General features: G+C 37.6%; 1 protein-coding gene across 2 annotated transcripts in view; it reads right to left on the minus strand.

Moving 5' to 3' along the window:
- Nucleotides 1-1,260: 1,260 nt before the first annotated feature.
- RAB11FIP2 (RAB11 family interacting protein 2) overlaps nt 1,261-17,821 on the minus strand; it is a 40,033-nt gene continuing 23,472 nt past the window's right edge. Inside the window, exons 4-5 of one of the 2 annotated variants that reach the window (XM_010998941.3) lie at nt 11,317-11,362; nt 1,261-5,605 (exon numbers count right to left, since the gene is read on the minus strand). In XM_010998941.3, the coding sequence (XP_010997243.3) occupies nt 5,378-5,605; nt 11,317-11,362 (274 nt within the window). In that variant the 3' untranslated portion in view covers nt 1,261-5,377. The remainder of the gene's footprint in view (nt 5,606-11,316; nt 11,363-17,821) is intronic. The other variant, XM_031461846.2, reaches the window with a different exon arrangement.

The following is a 17,821-nucleotide window of genomic DNA, read 5'->3' on the forward strand; positions in this document are numbered from 1 at the left end:
AGAGAGACATTTGATTTCGTGCTTCCCAGCATACATTGTTTTTTTGAGAACGCCTAACACATGATGAAACCTTCAAAATTTTAAGAATCAAATTTCAGGGGGAGAACAGATTCAAGCACTTCCAGGTTCATGTAATTATATAAGAATGTTGCTTGTTAAGTATTAACTCTGTACAACCGTAAAACTGAAAGCACGCCATTTTGCGTTATCATGTAAAATTATTTGGGGAAAAATGGAGAATCCAGGTCACAAGCCCGTTACTTTGAAAAACTGAATGAAAACATTTCTGAGATGGCACTACCTTGAAAAAAAAACCTGTGTGGAAAATGGCCATTTCAATAGAATGGTAACTCTCTACTCCCAAATCACCCCAAATATCTCTGTCTCAGCAGACTAAGGAAAAATAAATGCGTGTGCCGTGGGGAAGAAGAAAGGGGAACGATCTAGAGAAGCACCATGGGAAGTGAAGGGATATGCGCCTCTAAAACGAGTGCAATGAGAGACGAGGCAGGTGCACTGGTCTGCGGAGAAACCCCTTGTTCCGTGTGTGTACCCTCAAGACCACCACGTGAGGACCACATCTCATAACTGAGAATAACACAGCTGCCTCATGCACTGCCATATCCACACCCGCACCATCACCCCAGCGCTTGGACCCCTGGTTCCCTCAGACAGCAGGCAGGACGGGCGGGGCTACACTTGCACCGCGGCTTGAGAGGGTGGGAAGGGGTGATCAGTTAAGAGGTCTCTGCCATGAGCCAGACGATAAAAAATGGTGAGAAATGCTGCGAGTTTGCTAACTCGAGTCTAGAGTTCTGCACAGGCTTTCTGTTAGTTGTCTTTTTAAATTTCCCCTGAAAGCCTGTACAGCCCTTACCTTACAGGGTTGTTGTGAAGAATAAAGGGAATAACGCATAAGGAGAAAGCACTCAGCAGAGGCCTTTGCCTCTGTTTAACTCCTCAGATGGCATTTTCTACCAAACCACGAGCTCTGTCTCTGCGCGGGGGTGTCTCACACACAAAGGACATTCTGCACCCAGGTGCCGAGCAGCGTCCGCGCCGAGGTACAAGCCACTCTCCGAGTGACTTTTCAAAACTATTTTCATAATGAAGTGAGCCTGCAGGTCTTACAGAATACTTGCTGCAGTGCATCAAAAAAGACGCATTCTAAGTACTGTATTTTTAAAAGACAAGGAGGGCGCGTGTACAAATGCATATTCATGCTGTTTTATCTGAGGTAAGAAATTATGACGACCAAAATAAGATTAAACACTTTTAATCAACTATAATAAACCAAAAATCATATATTATATAAAATTCTGATTCATGCATCAGATTACATAAATTATACAACTGTCACATTATGGAATGCTTACGTACCTTTGAGTTTGTACCTACAAAAAATGTATACAAGCTACTAGAGCATTTTACTTAGTACCTGCAAAACGTATACAAGTTACTAGAGGATTTTACTTAATAAGTGTTAATACTCTTCAGTTATAAATAATGCTTGTCTCTTTCAAATACCTGCTAAATATATACATTTCTAGATCTGCAGCATTTTTTTTTTTGTACCTCAAAATACCAACCACCTGGAAGCTCGAAGATTGCTAGGCCCAATGTACCGTTTGTTACAGACTTCAATTCCATTGTTAAGAGTGGATTTTTTGACATGGAAAGTAAGTAAAATAAAATGTCAACTCTAGTTTACTGCTTGATGAGCTTCTATACTTCTTATTAAATACATCAGAGAACACTTCATATGCAGATTAATTAGTTAAGGTGCTACCTATTGCATATTAAATACTTCCAATGACTGCATCTGGATTCTTAAAGTCGTAAGTCTGTGAAAAGGGGGGCTTTCAGTGTGTGCTGACAGACTCTTCCATCTACGATCATGAACCAGCAGCACCGCGATCCTTTCCCTTTAAGCTCACAGAGATGGAGGAAAGAACATGCTTCCTATTTCGCTTACACACACACGAGTGACATCAACCACGTCTACTGGACACGTGAGCACGCGGACATCAAAAAGTTTCAGCCTGCTTTACAAACCGAAGGTAGGCTGCTTTTCCTAAAAAGCTACAGAGGAAAATAAAAGCTCTAGTATAACAGTTACTCGAAATACTAAAGACAACAATTTTTTTTTTTTTTCGGAGATTCTCCTTGCTAAAGAATAAGCATCCTTATGGGATGGTCGGCAGAGGGACGTGGAGCTGGAGGAGGTGGTGAGGAAAGCAAGTCTGTCACTCACGAGCTGAGTTTTACTGAGGTTTCCATTCATGAAACCCTTTTAACTACAAGGTAACAGTTTCACGGCCAGAAAATCACAAATAAATCTTCATTTACTGCTAAAAGCAACAGATGCAGTTATGTATAATCTATGGATAATACTACATTCATGGGATGACAAAACCAGGCTGAATGCAGAATACAGCAGCAGAAAGCAATACTGAAATATTTTCCGTGACCAGCCAGCACTGTATGTACAATCCTATGATGTATTCCTGGGAAGTCAGTAAATGAACTTGAAGCACAAGTGAAGGAAAGTATGTTCAATACTTTCGAGCTGAATTTTAGAACTGGGAGGGGAAGTGGTTGTAAAACAATACTGCTTTTAAAATATTAGCAGAAGTACTTTAAATTAAGTAACAGAAATATGTCAGCTTAAGACAGGTGTGAGGTTATTATAAACCTTACAATTTAAAAAAATCCTCTTACTGGTGGAAATATTTTTGAGCATGCCTTTTTTAAGCGTAAGAGGAAAAGTAACACGTCTATAAGTCTACTGTGTTGTACATTATTTAATGAGTACATATGTTTTACTTCCATTTCTAAGCTACTAACAAATACCAATGGAATACGTAAAAGTTATATTTTGGAAAAATAAACTAATGCGATCTTTTTGGCCTTTTTCTACAATGAGTGATATTAAAACTACTCTATGTGCCCTTCTGCCAAACACAGGAAGCACTAATATGTTTACTTAGGAACTCATTTTTACTTTTTGTCTTCAGTCCATTATACTGACTGATTATGGAAATATATAGTAAGTTTTACTCTAGGTCGTGAGTGAAAGAAAGTTTATCAAGATGGGAACAGAACATTTCGGGCAGTGATAAATGCAGATTTGGTTTTCAGTACAATTCTTATCTCAAAATTAAAGACAAAAATATCAATGCAGTTATAACCAAATCATTCACATATGGATGTCTAATCCTTAACAGTTTTTATATAGGGAAAAAAACTCTCTTTAACAATGAATTTCCCCATAAAAAGAACACTAGCACTCGAACCACATTCTTTCATGAGCTCTATTCACATAAAACATAGCCCCAATACAACACTGCCAGCCTGGCTCATTCTACCAAGAGTAAATTTGGCCAAAGCATATTAAAGTATCTGTAGATAATCTGTCATAATACTGAAAACACATGGATTTTAGTATTTTAAAAAGCATAAGAGCTTCAATTATACCAAAAAGAGAAAAAAAAAAAACAAATGCTAAGAATTTTGTTAACATTTAATAAATGCTAACTAAAAATGGCACCACTTTCAAAAGTAATAATTACCAAGACCTCAAATGAGAAAATAAAATTCTATACCACATTATAAGGTTTATTACAAAAATTTATAAGTAGAGGAAAAGCTATTTTTCCTTCTCCATTTCCTCATTTTAAACATTATTTAATTTTTTTGTATTTGGGAAAAATTTTTAGAATTTCAAAGTGTATGCTCTCATAGGAAAACTAAAGAAACTCAGAAAATACAAGTAATAAGAGATTTTAGCTTATGAATATAAGCTTGGCCAAGTATTATCCGATTTAAAATACTAAACTGAACAAAACTATTATATGTGCTTTCTATTTAACTTTCAATGAAGTCTTAGCAGCGATAAATACTAGACAAAAATGCAGTTTGGTAAAGGATTGGGAAACATGTATCTCCACATACAGGTGAATTTTCCATTTTAAATTCAGAAGACAGATTCAGTATTTCATAGTAAGTATTTTAGACTTTAAAGATTAGAAAGTAAAGCAGTAGATTATTAGTAATATTTTTATATCATTGTTATACACTTTAAATCATAGATGAATTTTGTACGCATATATAAAGGTAATTCATGAGTAGGCAACATTCTGGGGTAGCAGACTTTAAAAAAAGCCAACATACAGTTTTGCGATAAATCAGTTCTCAAAAGGTGGACGTGGAGAAGTGTAAAATGTTGTGCTTAGTAAAGGTCTGTTCTGAAAACTCATCCCTCCTTCAGTAACTTTTATTTTCGTTCAGAACCCAAATGTAACCATCTGTTCGATTATTTATGTAACCTGAAGCCAAGCCTAATTCTTCATTCCTAGAATTTGCTCATTGTTTTGGGTTATCAGGCATCAGACAATCACCTACTTTCTCCCCCTGAATTATCTTCAGATACAGTTTCCTAATATCTTCTTTGTTAACATTTTAAAGACATTCAGAATCTCAACAAATTACATTTGCTTATCTTCTGCTTATAGCTCAAAAGTCAAATGTTAAGATAAAAATTCAAGAAATTCATGCTATTGCAAAGTTAATGACGTTTCCTAAAATATGTCATTCTTAAAAAAAAAAAAAAGGACTCTGGATCATTACTTTTGGAGAAAGAAAAAATCTGTTGTTGGAATAATACACAGTAGCAGCTTGTTCTGAAACCAAGGTTCACATAGTCAAGAGTGATTTGAAGCAGCTTCTCTATAATAAGCCATTATAGCAGCAATGATTTGTTTTTGCATCAATAGAATACACATATATTTTCAAATTAAGAAATTGGTATCCTAATTTTAGAGGCAACTAGTTGTTTTTAAATGTTCCCAAACACATGTATATATGAGGTATATGCATGTATTTTATATACAGAATACATGAACAGACATTCATGTACATATGTATGTATATAAAATATGAACTTCTTAAAGTAGTGTTTATAATGAGCAGTATTCCTGTAGCAAAACGTCTACAAATTGACTTCTGAGAAGCCAACCCCAGTATCAATCCTGCTTTGTGAGAAATCTGTTCCTGAGGAATAAGTCATGTACTTCTAAAGAAATTTCTAGGCCTATGGCAGATTTGTGGGCCGGCACCTGTACCGAAGTCAATCCTAAGGAACTGCTTATTCATCGAGAATCTGGCCCATTTTCACTTGAAAGGTTTAAATGATTTAGCTCACTTCAAAGGTCACTCTTGAAAGTCCCTGCTAATATTTCTAAGTGAAACACTTTTTCACAATGAAGGAGAGTGTGTAATGGAACCTGATAGTGGAGTCTCTTTCAGTAACAAGCTTTTCTCCCTCTCCTCCTTCCTTTCCTTGCTCCCCAGTGATAAACGTAGCATCACTGGCTTATTAACTATTGGCGAACTTGCCAGCCTTCCTGGACGGCTCGTACGGCACCCTGAGGATGCTGGGCGTCTCCTCCATGACCCGCACGAGGAGGTTGTCGATGTAGTCCTCCAGCTCCCGGATGTGCGTGTCCCTCCTCCTCAGGAGCTCCTTGTGCTTCACCAGCTCCTGGAGGACCTCCTCGTAGGTCAGACTCCGATAGCCTGCCGCGGCGTCGAAGGGGTTGCTGTCCTAGAACAGGATCAAGACTGTCACTTTAACAGACGGAATATCAGGGACAAATTAACAATTCTTTTGAACTTCAACTTTTTCAATCCCCCCCAACTTTTTCTCTATCCTTGGCTAGAACTAATGTGACAGTTCACGGAATGGCCAGCCAGTTCTCAGGAAAGGACTTTGGTGCATATGCACCAAAGCCCCGATTACAACTCTAAGTTCTTCTAAAACCGTGTTTACATCATGCACAATGTCCTAGTATAAGAAACTGACTACATAACTTAAGATTAAATTAAGAGATAACACGATCTATAATAAGTATAGACAAACCCAAAAGATTTGTAAGAATTAACTTGTATGGAATGTAAGACTCTATTGAGAACCATACATTTGGACATTAGTCCTCACAAAATTGCTTCCATTGGACTGTACTTTAATGTTATGCCTTTGCCTTTTTTATTGAAGACGGTTACAAGAAACAGCAATATCAAATCTTCTTCTCCAATCTGTTATCAAATGTTGAAGATACTCAGAATTAAATCCATGAGCATCCTTATAAGAAGCTCTGCGAGAGTAACTACGTTTTAAGTCAGAGGCAAATAGACCTTTTTCTCTCCTGAGTAACTAGTCTATGTCCTCCTCCTAGTACTAATACCTAAACATTTTATTTCCCTTTTTGCATTGGTTGTCAGGAAGCTCAGTGCTCAACTATGGTCATGTTAACATTTAAGATTAGTATATCTACATTCTCTCATTTCACTTGTTTTGTTTAACCTTACTCTATTGGTAAAAAATCCTTTTACATAAAAGAAAGAACATAAACCAAAAAAAAGGCATTGACTTAACTAATTTTTATTAAAAAGTACTCTAATATTAAAAGAAACATATTTCTCAGGAATTTAGTCAAATTTAGTCAGCACTATAACATCATCTATTTAAAGTGTATAATATTTAGATTTTTTCACTATGTAAAATATAATGGCAAAATAGAAAGTAGCAATCTTTGTGCTTTTTTAACTCAACAACTTAAAATGGTTTTCATCACTTTCTTTTAAAACATTTCCATTTGGCTTTAAAGGAAATAAACTAAAATACTGAGGAAATTGTTCTTGCTCTTAAGGACCAACAGTATCTGATCTACTCAGTGGAGGATGAAGAGTAAGGACTGGTGAATGTAGAAAGGCCTTTTTTTTGTTGCAGAAATTAAATCCATCTTCACACATTTTCAGGATCTATATTAATTTGCTATGTGTCTAGGAGCCTTCATCAGTAAAGCCAAAGTGTAACTTTTCACCTCTGCCTCCCCCAGGCACCATGGCTTTCCTAACCAGAAAAACAAGATAGAGTACAGGTATCAATTTGATGCTTGCATTACCTATGCACACTCCTTTCTCTAGGATAAAGGGGGAAAAAAATTCAGGACTGAGGACTTCTCTAATCCATAGAGACCCTCAGGTTTTATACAGAAGGCACAGCTTGCACTAGGTCTGCAGAGATTTCGCCCGGCAGAAACGCGTACTGGGCGTCTCAAGCAGTGGGCTCCGTTTGCTCAAAGGAGGAAGCAAAGTTCAAGGCACAGTGGGTCAATAAAGGTGATCAACAGAGGAGGGCTAGAAAATAAGGTTCGGGGAAGGACACAGAGAGGCTGAAATGGTGGTTCCAAATACACCATCAAGGATGTCTAATGCTATTAGACTTTTGCTATGGGAAATAGAAAACCCCTTGAAAGGCTTCTAAACAAGGAGAGGTGATTAAAGCTAAGTTCTAGGAAAACGGCAGCAGTGGGTAAGATTGTTTGGAGGGACTGCGATTAGTTACAAAGCCATTAAAATAGTAAAGACAAGAGTTAATAAGAGCCTCCACTAGAGTAACAGAATAGAGAGGATGCTAAAACGAAGTTTCTGTAAGACGTGTTTACAATGCCTTATTTTAGCATCAGAAACTGGGAACAGATACAACTTTGTGAGCTGTATTACCTTTGTCCCCAGACATTTCAGAACATTGCTCTACAACAACCAAAGGACAATTCTGGTGAAGCGTGTTGCTTTACTTTTTATTCTCTTCTCTTTTGGATCAATCAATCTTTTGTAAGAATAAGAACACACACACATATTTATTAGTTTATTTAATTGGTCATGAGCCGTCTAGAGATATAAAACTTACAATTTCCTAATCTCATTCTTATTATTTTACCAAGTAGATTTCTATAGAAAAGATAAGACATACCATAAAGGTTAAGTATATTTTAAACATTAATTTGAAATAAGCTAAAGTTTCTTAACTTAACCTAAAGAATTCTGCACAAAATTTGAGACAAAAACCAGCCTAGGTCTTACTTTATTTCCCTGATAAGTGAGATGTTCTTCAAGCTCCCTTTCAACTCTAACATTTCCCGGTCTACAAAGTGATTTTTCTGAACTGCATTTTAAAAAAGTAATAATGTCCCACTAATGTGATTTTTTTCTAATAAGACATTTATTGAAAAATAGGAGTTCTTGCGAGAACTGCAGGAATTAATGAAATTAAACTAAATGGGATTCATTACTGATGGATTGTTTTATTTTTTCCCCTTAATTTAACATAATATTATCAGATTGAATCTCTCTAATCTTAATCAAATTACACATATATGAACTGACTTCTCCAAACTAATTAAGTGATAATATACATTTACTTTGTTACATTTAACACCATACCAGTACTACCAGGGAATGTAGTTAAAACAGCTTTTTTAAAAACATTTCTCTAAGTGAGGATGAAAGACATGTCAAAAAAATTCTTATATTGACATAAGTAGTTTAAATTAATGCCATGATATAAATAAAAAATTTAATCTTTCCAAATAATCAATTACTATCCCAGAATAGTGTTCAACACTTTACAGCCATAATCTACTTTTCCCCTCACAACCATCTAATACTTATGGATAAACAGATTTCTTAGAAATTCATTTCTGACCTTTCCAATAAGTTTTCCATTTGTCCTTTTATATGAAAATTTTACTCCAAATTTCTGCATCCAGTTTCTAGGCAAGAAAACATCTTAGAAACACATGTACTAATAAACTATCTTCTGGAGAAAGATATAAAATAATTTAAAAGTTTTGCACTTAGTTCCTGATTTTATCCCATATTTGAAATCATGTAAACTTTCTAATTTTAGGCATAAGACTCTTAAATTGAATAATATACTCAATAAATATATCTATCCTTCTGTTTGTTGATTTAATTCCAAATAAAATAAAGATTAATATTAACGAATACATACAATAGGAAATTAAAATATTTTCTGGTTACAAAAATTACTTTACATAAAGAGGGAAACGCTCAGGAAAATATAAAAATTAATTATTTTTTTCTAAAGATAATTTTCACACTATTCTTGGAAAAACTAAAATTGAGAAATCTCCAAACTGGTAGACTCAAATAACCTACCATGGGACTCCTAAGTACTCAATATTCTCTCCTCCAGCACTCCATATAGATGGCACATACGTTTTTAAGATGTCTTCTTCTACTGAAATTCAATGTAAATTTTTCTTCTCTCTTCCCCTTTCATAACCAATCCTTTTCCATTCCTCCCCCAACCTCTGTTAAAAATCTTCCTATGCAGACATAAGAAAATAACGGTTGGGTGAGAGAACAGAATTATTACATGAAGTTTTCTAATCGGAATTTTAAATAACAGCTGGGGAAAAGATTTTGAGAATTACTGGTGATCTATTTGTACTTAACTCACAGTCTAGCTTAGGAAATGTATGTATTTTTTTACAATATTTAAATTTCAACAAAAGCAAATTATCAAGACTCAAAATAACTGAAGATTTAAAGAAAGGTTGTCCTGGTAACTAAATATTGGTGGGGCACTAACTGACACCCAAGGCAACGAGAGGGGAGAGAGAGAGAAGATGAAGGCTTGGCATTCTCTGATCATCTCATTATTGTTCTAATGAGGAACTTTGCTCTGGGAATATCATCTCAGCTACTTTCACATCTTTTGTCCTACTCCCTTCATCTCCCTTTCAGTTCTTAATTAGGCCTTAAAGAGCTCACACTGCCCTTTCAACTGGCTACTGCTCCTGTTTAAACACTGTGCTTTCACAGACAGGTGTTGGCACTAGCATATAAGACATACAAACTTAATTACAAAATACTACGATCCAGAAGGGGAAAAAAAAATAACTTGGTGGATGGCTATTACTGGAGAACTTAATGTAAATTACTTCAAACATCTTATAATCTTCAACATAAAACTTGTTCAAATACTTTTCCTCAATAACGATCAGTGTGAGGACGAGCTTTCTCCTCTTAATTGTATCTTGCAGGAAATTAACGGCACCTAGTAATGCTTCAACTGTCATTTAGAATAGTTAGTATTCCAGAGAAAAATAATCACACATCAAGGATTCTTTTATCACCTTTAAATCCTTTAACTAAAACAATTTTCACATTTTATTTCTTTAAAGAATTCTAAAGATGCTTTTACAGCAATAAATTACAAGATTTGGAAAAGTACATTTACAAGCACATAGAAATTGTAATTAAGGCTATTTAATAAACAATAGCTGTGCATTAAATCGATTTTTTGATGTTGCATTTTGTTTGAGATTAAGTAACTGCCTGATAGAATTCATTTTACTATCTGATCAAAGGCTGACTTCATACATTCTGACGTTTCTCGCCAGACTGCCATAATATAAAGACTTGGGTATTTATGAAACATCAAAACGTACAAATCATTTACATAAAACAACAAAAACACAGTACAAAGTCCTCTGCCTTTATAATGTTTCCTACCATTTTCCAGACAAATAACTACATTTAGAATGGTTTATACAGCACCATGGTTTCTTCTAGGCATATCACATCATAGAAAATGATGATTTGTTATTGCTTTGAAAAATTCTTATTATACATCTGGATCACACACATTAAGGACAGATGGTTCAAACAGCAACCAACAGTCTCTTGAAATAAAGGCTCTATTTCTGTTATTCAGTGAGAATTTAGTTTTCCCACCAAGACATGCGCTCATATGTTTGTAAAGTAACTTATTCTCTACGTTTAGTATCGTATTTTTAATTGACTGAAGATGCACTGAAACTTTGAACAGAGATACAAAACTGGACTTTAAGTAGCAATAAAATGAAGTTAAGAAATCTGGATAATCCTTGCAAAACATGTGAGTTAATTCAGCTGTCCATACCAAGGCTAATATATTTAGTTTTGTTCTGACTTGGAATGCAAGGGTCCTAAAGGTTCTTTCAAATACATGATCCTGGTTAACTGGACCTCTTGCCAGGATGCTTTTCTTATTGTTAAGTGTTAACATGCAGTTTCACTCTTCCTTCAGTCTTAGTCACAGCAACGACGTGCTAGTTTTCTCCACATGCTCTCATTTCACAACCATAATGTTGACCTTGACACACAGCTTTCATATTCATTTTAAAACAGCCTGCGAACAACACTTGTATATTTCAAATAGGCTTCGATTATAACTATTGCTTGCACCTCCACAGATCATACAGAAGTCATACCCTATGGTATACTGAAGATAAAGTCTGAATTTTGCTTTTCTTCTTTCTCCTCAAATTACCATACTAAGCTATAATCCGTAAGTAGCTGACGGATTCAAGGAGACGGAGGCCTTTTTAGAAATGGGTGCCAGACGGAAAGACAGCTTGTAGCTTGGTTTTTAGTAATTCTCTAACCCCCTTTGCAACTTACCGGGATTTTCCTGAGGTCTTCGTTGTTTGTCGGATTCATATGAAAACTGAAAATTAAAAGACAAACATAAATGTTAAAAGTGTATCATTGTCTACATGGGAGAAAACATGAAACCGGAACATTTTAACTAACATTGCAATAACAATTTCTAAACTCCTACGTTACCTGAGTGAAATTTAATCTAGGATGTAAAAGAAAAACAGTATTTACTCAACATTCTAAAGCACTTACAATTTTAAACTTTGAAGGAAAACCCTTCAGTTATTATTAGAACTGAAGAACTATGCCTCTAAATATGTGGTTTCTAAACATCTTCAAATATAAGCGATTTTACCCAGTGAGATATTTTATAAAGTTAAATTTTGCAATGTTATTCATTTTATACACAAATATTCACTCACCTTTTGCCTTCTGATATAAAGCTATGGAGAATTAAATAAATTTAGGTTGGAAAGACTATAGAATCAAAGAGCTGAAGCAATCTTTTACAACAATTATTTCTATAGGTATTAGAAAAATTATCCTTTAAATGTTACATCCTGTCAAGGAGAATGAATTCAGAGCTGTGTGAATCATTTCTGTCATTAGAGGATTTCTACGTAGCTGACCTGCAAAATTTAAATACCCACATGGACCAAAGCAAAATGGATTTCTTCCATGCAGGGAGTAGGAAAACATCACAGCTGAACGCTATAATCATCTTCTTCTTTGAAACATGTCCATTAGGAAGGGGACTGCAACCCAAAAGAAGCTAAACTTCAAAGCCACCTGATGAGTAAATATTTCATCGTTGCTCTTCAAGTTTAATTTTTACCCAGCACTTAAGAGTATTAGCCATTAGCACCTCTACAAAGCGTTACTGTCCTAGGAACCTTTTTATTAAAAAGAGAAACAAATTAACTGTAAAATACATTTTTTCATTATCTTTCCTTTATAGCCACATAACTGGAATCCTTTGAAGAAATTCACTTTTAAAACTTCTGATTGTGTGCACAAAAAGTCTGGACACTGAAAAATACCTATTATAATGAGTACATATCCCAAGCTGCAAATCGACAGGGCATACACACACGTACAATCCACATCAAGAGAATTTCTCACATATCCAAGGTTTCATTTGTTATGACTAAGATTTGCAGTACCAGTTTCCAGAACCGGCTGCTGACCTCTTCCACCTAGAACTCCCGTGGGTAAATCTAGTGTCTCAGCAGAGCTGAGTGACGTGGTAGGAAAGACTGAAACGTTTTAAATACAGTGCACCATCTAACAGACCCACATGGCTGACGCGCCTTCTCACTCCGTCTCTCACCATCTTTATGGTGTTCCGTGTGGTCCCAGACTAGAGTCACTTACTAGCAAAGCCTCAAGAGCCTGACAAGAGTGGCTTGAAAGAAAGCAAAACAAAATCCAAAAGACATCACCTAGGCCGAGAGTGCCATGAGGGCAGATGATGACACATGCGGTTCCCGTCCGCCCCAACTTCCAGTCCAAGGAGGTCAACATCAGGGCCCGGGATGGGGTCTAGTCTCTCCTTGCCCTGTTACCTCGCAGCATGTGGTTCTCTAAGAGATCAAGAAACACGTTCTGCTGCACCTCTCTCCATCCGACTGTGATATTCTCGAAGACAGAATGATGTACACTCAGCTTGACAGCACACCACAGTGGCTACAAGCAGAGAAGTGGTTGAGGGCCGTGGAACCAGGTGGTGTGAACTCAAATCCTGGTTCTGCCCTCTGCTTGCTGTGTGGCCTTGAGCAAGTTACTTGCCTTTGAGTGTGTCTGGGTTCCCTTGTCTGTAAAATGGGGATGTTAACAGTTTCTACCATGTAAGACTACTGTGAAGATTAAATCAGTTTGAACATGCAAAACCTTTAGCACAGTGACTAGCAGAACATGTTCAGTAAATTATTTTATTTAATGACCATTTACATAGCACTTAGACTTTACTAGATACTGCTCTAATCACTTTACCAAAATTAACTCATTTAATCTTTATAAACTTTACGGTAAATATGATCTTCATTTTCAAAAGAAGGAAAGGAGTGACAGCGAGGTTAGGTAGCTCGTGTGAGTCCTACAGTGGGTATGTGCAGGTGGAGGTGTCTGGCTCCAGAATCTGTTCTAATTGTGACACACGGTCCCTTTTTTGCACACAGATCTACTTAGTGAGCATGGGCTGCACTGCTAACGCTTGAACACAGAGGACACACGGATTAACCAGATGTAAACAACACCTCATTTTGCATAAGCACACGGCAGAGCTGCACCTGTTGGGGGCGAGCACTCCTGAGTTAAACTTTTGGCCTGCCGAGAGGAAAGAAATGTTCCACCACAGCAATTAGTTGAGAAAGGTCTAAGCCAAGGCAAAAGTAGGGCTTAAAATTATGTGAAGGCAGGTTTGGCAGGTCAGAGACAGAGGACTCTGAAGACACAAGCTGTCTGGGGCTGCCAGACAGCAGTGCCATGGCAGGACACGAAGGGACTGGAACATCGGCGGCAGGGTAGCAGGCACCCTGGGAGGGTCGTGATGCACGAGATGAGGCTCTTAGCGCTGATCAATAGACCATTTTTGGACAAATTTAATCTTTCATAAATGTTACTTAAATATTTCATACCTATCTCATCACACCCTAGAAAAATAAACAGTATTCTGCCAATATAAATTTCCTTCAATGTCTCACGAAGATTACTGAACTAAGAAATAGAAATGCTGGGGTTACATTTATTATAATGAGGGTCTTCAAGGAACAGACATTTAGGACAAAGATTTTAACAAAATCACGAAACTAATAATATGTACTTTCCAATAGCTTTAGCCTACAAACTAAAGTGAAACTCAGTGACAACCTGAAAAGTGTCTGAGAATTCTCCAGAACGACTAAGGTGAAGAGGTCACACTGTAAGGTGGAGGGGCGTGGAGCGCAGCAGCAGCGCCCGGCTCTCCGTCACTGCACCTGACTGTGATGTGAGTGCCCCTCGCTGCCCCCAGCAGCCACGGTGCGCTCTGAGGCGGCGAGGGCTCATGTGTGGGCCATTGTCTGAAATCTAAAGACAGAGCCCCTCCCTTGTGGTCGGCTTTATAGTCACAAACTGACACGTCAAACACATGACCAACTCAGTCATTCACAGCTGCCTTTTTTGATCTGTCCTTAAGGGGGAAAAAAAGAGTTAACTGAACTGGATTGAATTAGCTCGGGGAAAAATAAAATGTCTCTATTTATCGAAGTGTGGCACCAATTTGTGATAGCTTTCTCTCTGGACTGCTGTCCGCGTGTCCGACAAGATACTGAATAATACAGTCTGACTGCTCAACTGAGTTGTCGACAGATTAAGGAAAATGGTGTTTTTAATCAGGTATGAAAATAAACTTAAACATGCTCACACTGAAAAAGTCCACACAAATGTAAACTTCAGAATTTTTAAAAAAATTAATTTTTGAAATCAGAACTGAGTTTGCGGGCAGCAGAGGATTTTAAAGTAACGTTTAAATACTGATAAAAGATATTTTTAAATTCATATTTTAAAAAATATTTTAAACCTATAAAATGCTTTACCTTAACATTCAGCAGTTTTTAGGTTTCATAAAAGCTAATTTTTTACCCTGTGATTTTCCAAATTTTAAAGAATTTTCCCCAGTAAACTCTAAATTTTAAAATAAACAGTACTCATATATATATATTTCGAGAAATCATTAGTTTCTCTTCAATAACATCACTTATTAATTTACTCTGAAGTTAGGATAAATACTGAGTGAACTGGTGAAAAGTGAAACTGTCCTTCATTTCTGCTATGGACTAGTCTTCCACAGATAGGCCAGAGAAACAAACCAATCTTTATAAAGTGATAAAATCAACCACTGCAGAAATCACTAAGGCATATGGCAGTGATCAGAGTTTTTTCTCTGTCCTTCCTTTTCTCTTTTGGGACAAGAATACCTAAGAAAGAGAAGAGGAGTCTATTAACAGTGAAAAAATGTGAAGTGTTTGTTAAGACAAAAAAACACAAAAACAAAACAAATAAACAAAAAACAAGCCCACAGAAGAACAATGACCTATTAAAACTGGTTAACTAATTAACTGCCCTGTTTAAGATAATGCAAACTGTGTCAATTCCTGGCTCTAGGATTTTAAATCTTTCAACAAGAAGTCACATAACAAGCTCTTTCGAAGGCATTTTTAAAAACAAGTATTATTACATTTTTCATAATACCTCTTTCCAGGCCCCCATGCTGCTGGAATTATACAGCTTGACCCATTTTGTATTTAGTAAGTGAATTCAAGTTATTTGCAAAATCCAGGAGGTGTCCCACCCGTCTCGGAGGGGGACAAAGAGAGGAAGGAGTGGGTAGAGGAGTAACGTTCTTGAACACCATTCCTTCTTGTGTAGGGGAAATAAGTGTAACTTTATAAACTATCACAGAACTTCTGACATTAATTATTTTCAAAGGAGAATATCCTACTGATCTTGTTTAGCTGAGAGAGTGGGCTCTGGAGACCTGGAGCTTCACTTGGGTGACAAATGCAGTGGGGGGGGGGGGGAAGGGTATAAACCGAGAACTGTAACATAATATACAACCTATAATGAGTCTGAAAAGAGGAAAAGAAATGTCCGCCATTTCCAGTGAAGCAAGGGCAGAGAATAATGACAGCAGGCCTAACAGCAGCACCAGCTGATACTGGACTTGAACCCTGGTACCAGGCTCCCCGGTGAGCTCTTCCCACGTTAACCCCTGCATCCTTGCATACTCCTCTGAGGTGAGTTACAGGAGAGGAACCGGGCGCAGGGAAGAGAAGCAGCCACTGAGGAGCAGAGTCAAGATTCAAAGAAAAGCAGCCGAAAGCCACCATCGGGGCTCTCCGGCCATAAATGCATTTCGGTCCTACTGTGAGCTCAGAGTCGGCTGGTTTCAAGGAGGCCAACACAATTTCATGAGGATTCTGCCAATCACAATGACTAAGGGAAGTGCAAGAATTAGACAATCTTAAAGAGACAGAACAAAGGCTGAAAAGCAAGAGATTTTGAAACTTTTTTCTGTTCGCCCCTCCTGCTTCATTCTGCCCCTCCCTGCACCCCAGGAGGCTGACCTCCGGAGAGTGCATCACCTGGCCCGTGGCTTCCAGTTTCACTCTGCCACTGGTCCCAGTGCTCTATTGTCCCTTCTTTGGTGTCCTAACCCTAGCCACCCCTCTACACATGATCTCTTCACTAAACTGTCTTCAATTACTCATTTTGAGTGTGGCACTTGTTTCCTACTGCAGACTTTAACTGATACAAGAATATACGACAAATGCCATAAACGATTCACTTAATAATTTAAAATAGGAGAGAAAGCAAGCAAGAAGGAAGCAAAAGAAAAACTGCAGTTCTGAAATGGTATAACTGAAGTGACTGGGATTTGCAGCATACCACTGTGTATTTATGAGCCGCCTAACAATTTATAACACTTTTGCACAAATGGAATTTCTCAAAACATGTTTCCAAAGGAACAGTAATCAGTAAGGTGGACGACGATTACTCACAGTAAGATCTCACACAATCAAAACCCCACGTGATCAATCATGCCGTCTGATTCTCCAGGTCCCTCAGGCCGAGGGGGCCTGCTGTGTGGACCCCACTATTGTCCCAACTGTCTCCCTTGTCTATTTGTATTTACTCCCCTCTCCCCCAGAGCATGCTTCCAGCCCATTACTGCTCGGATGCTCCACCGCTGCTACTTTGCCAATCTCCAGGCCCTGCTAAATTCCTCCCGAGAAATTCCTGTTGTCTTTGTTACTTTACTGACTCACCTTTTAATCTGAAGCACAGCCCCCACCACCAATGCTCACTGCTGCCTTTAGGAAGGTTACCAGCCAACTATGTCTACTGAAGGCAACAGCCTAGTTCTCTTTAAACTCTCAGTTCCACTTGATACCAATCACTGTGTTATCTTTTTCAGACTCTCCCTTCTGTGATCTGCGGTAGCCTAAATTTTCTCCTGCATTCCTGATTACTCCTTTTCCTTGTCACCTTCCTCATTTCCCCCTAGATGGGAAACATTGGGATTATTTCTTAAAGCTCTGTTTTCAAACTTCTTTTCCTACCCTACTTTGGTGATTCCATATTCTCCCACTACTTCGACTACCACCACTGTATGGACTGATGACTGCTAAATCTTTTATTTTCAACCACAATCACTTTATCCTTTGTAATATCACCTTTACAAATAAATGTCTGTTTAAAGTCTCAGACTGGACAGTTTAGCCGCACCTCAAAGTTCTCCCCAAACAATCATCATCTTGACTTTTCTATCAGTTCTGTCTGATTTTCCTCCTTCTGGTGACAGTCCATCTCCTGGTCACCAAATGGAAAGCCTCAGAGACACCCCTGACTCCAGCCTTTTTAGCCTGTGTGCCTCACCAGGAACCTTCCAGGTCCTCCCCATCCGCTTCTGGATGGATCTCTCACTGTCTCCTCCCCACTCACTTGCACTGCTGCCTTTCTGATCACAAGACCACACGACCAGTTT

This window comes from Camelus dromedarius, chromosome 8, assembly GCF_036321535.1.
Source record: "Camelus dromedarius isolate mCamDro1 chromosome 8, mCamDro1.pat, whole genome shotgun sequence".
NCBI lineage: Eukaryota > Metazoa > Chordata > Mammalia > Artiodactyla > Camelidae > Camelus > Camelus dromedarius.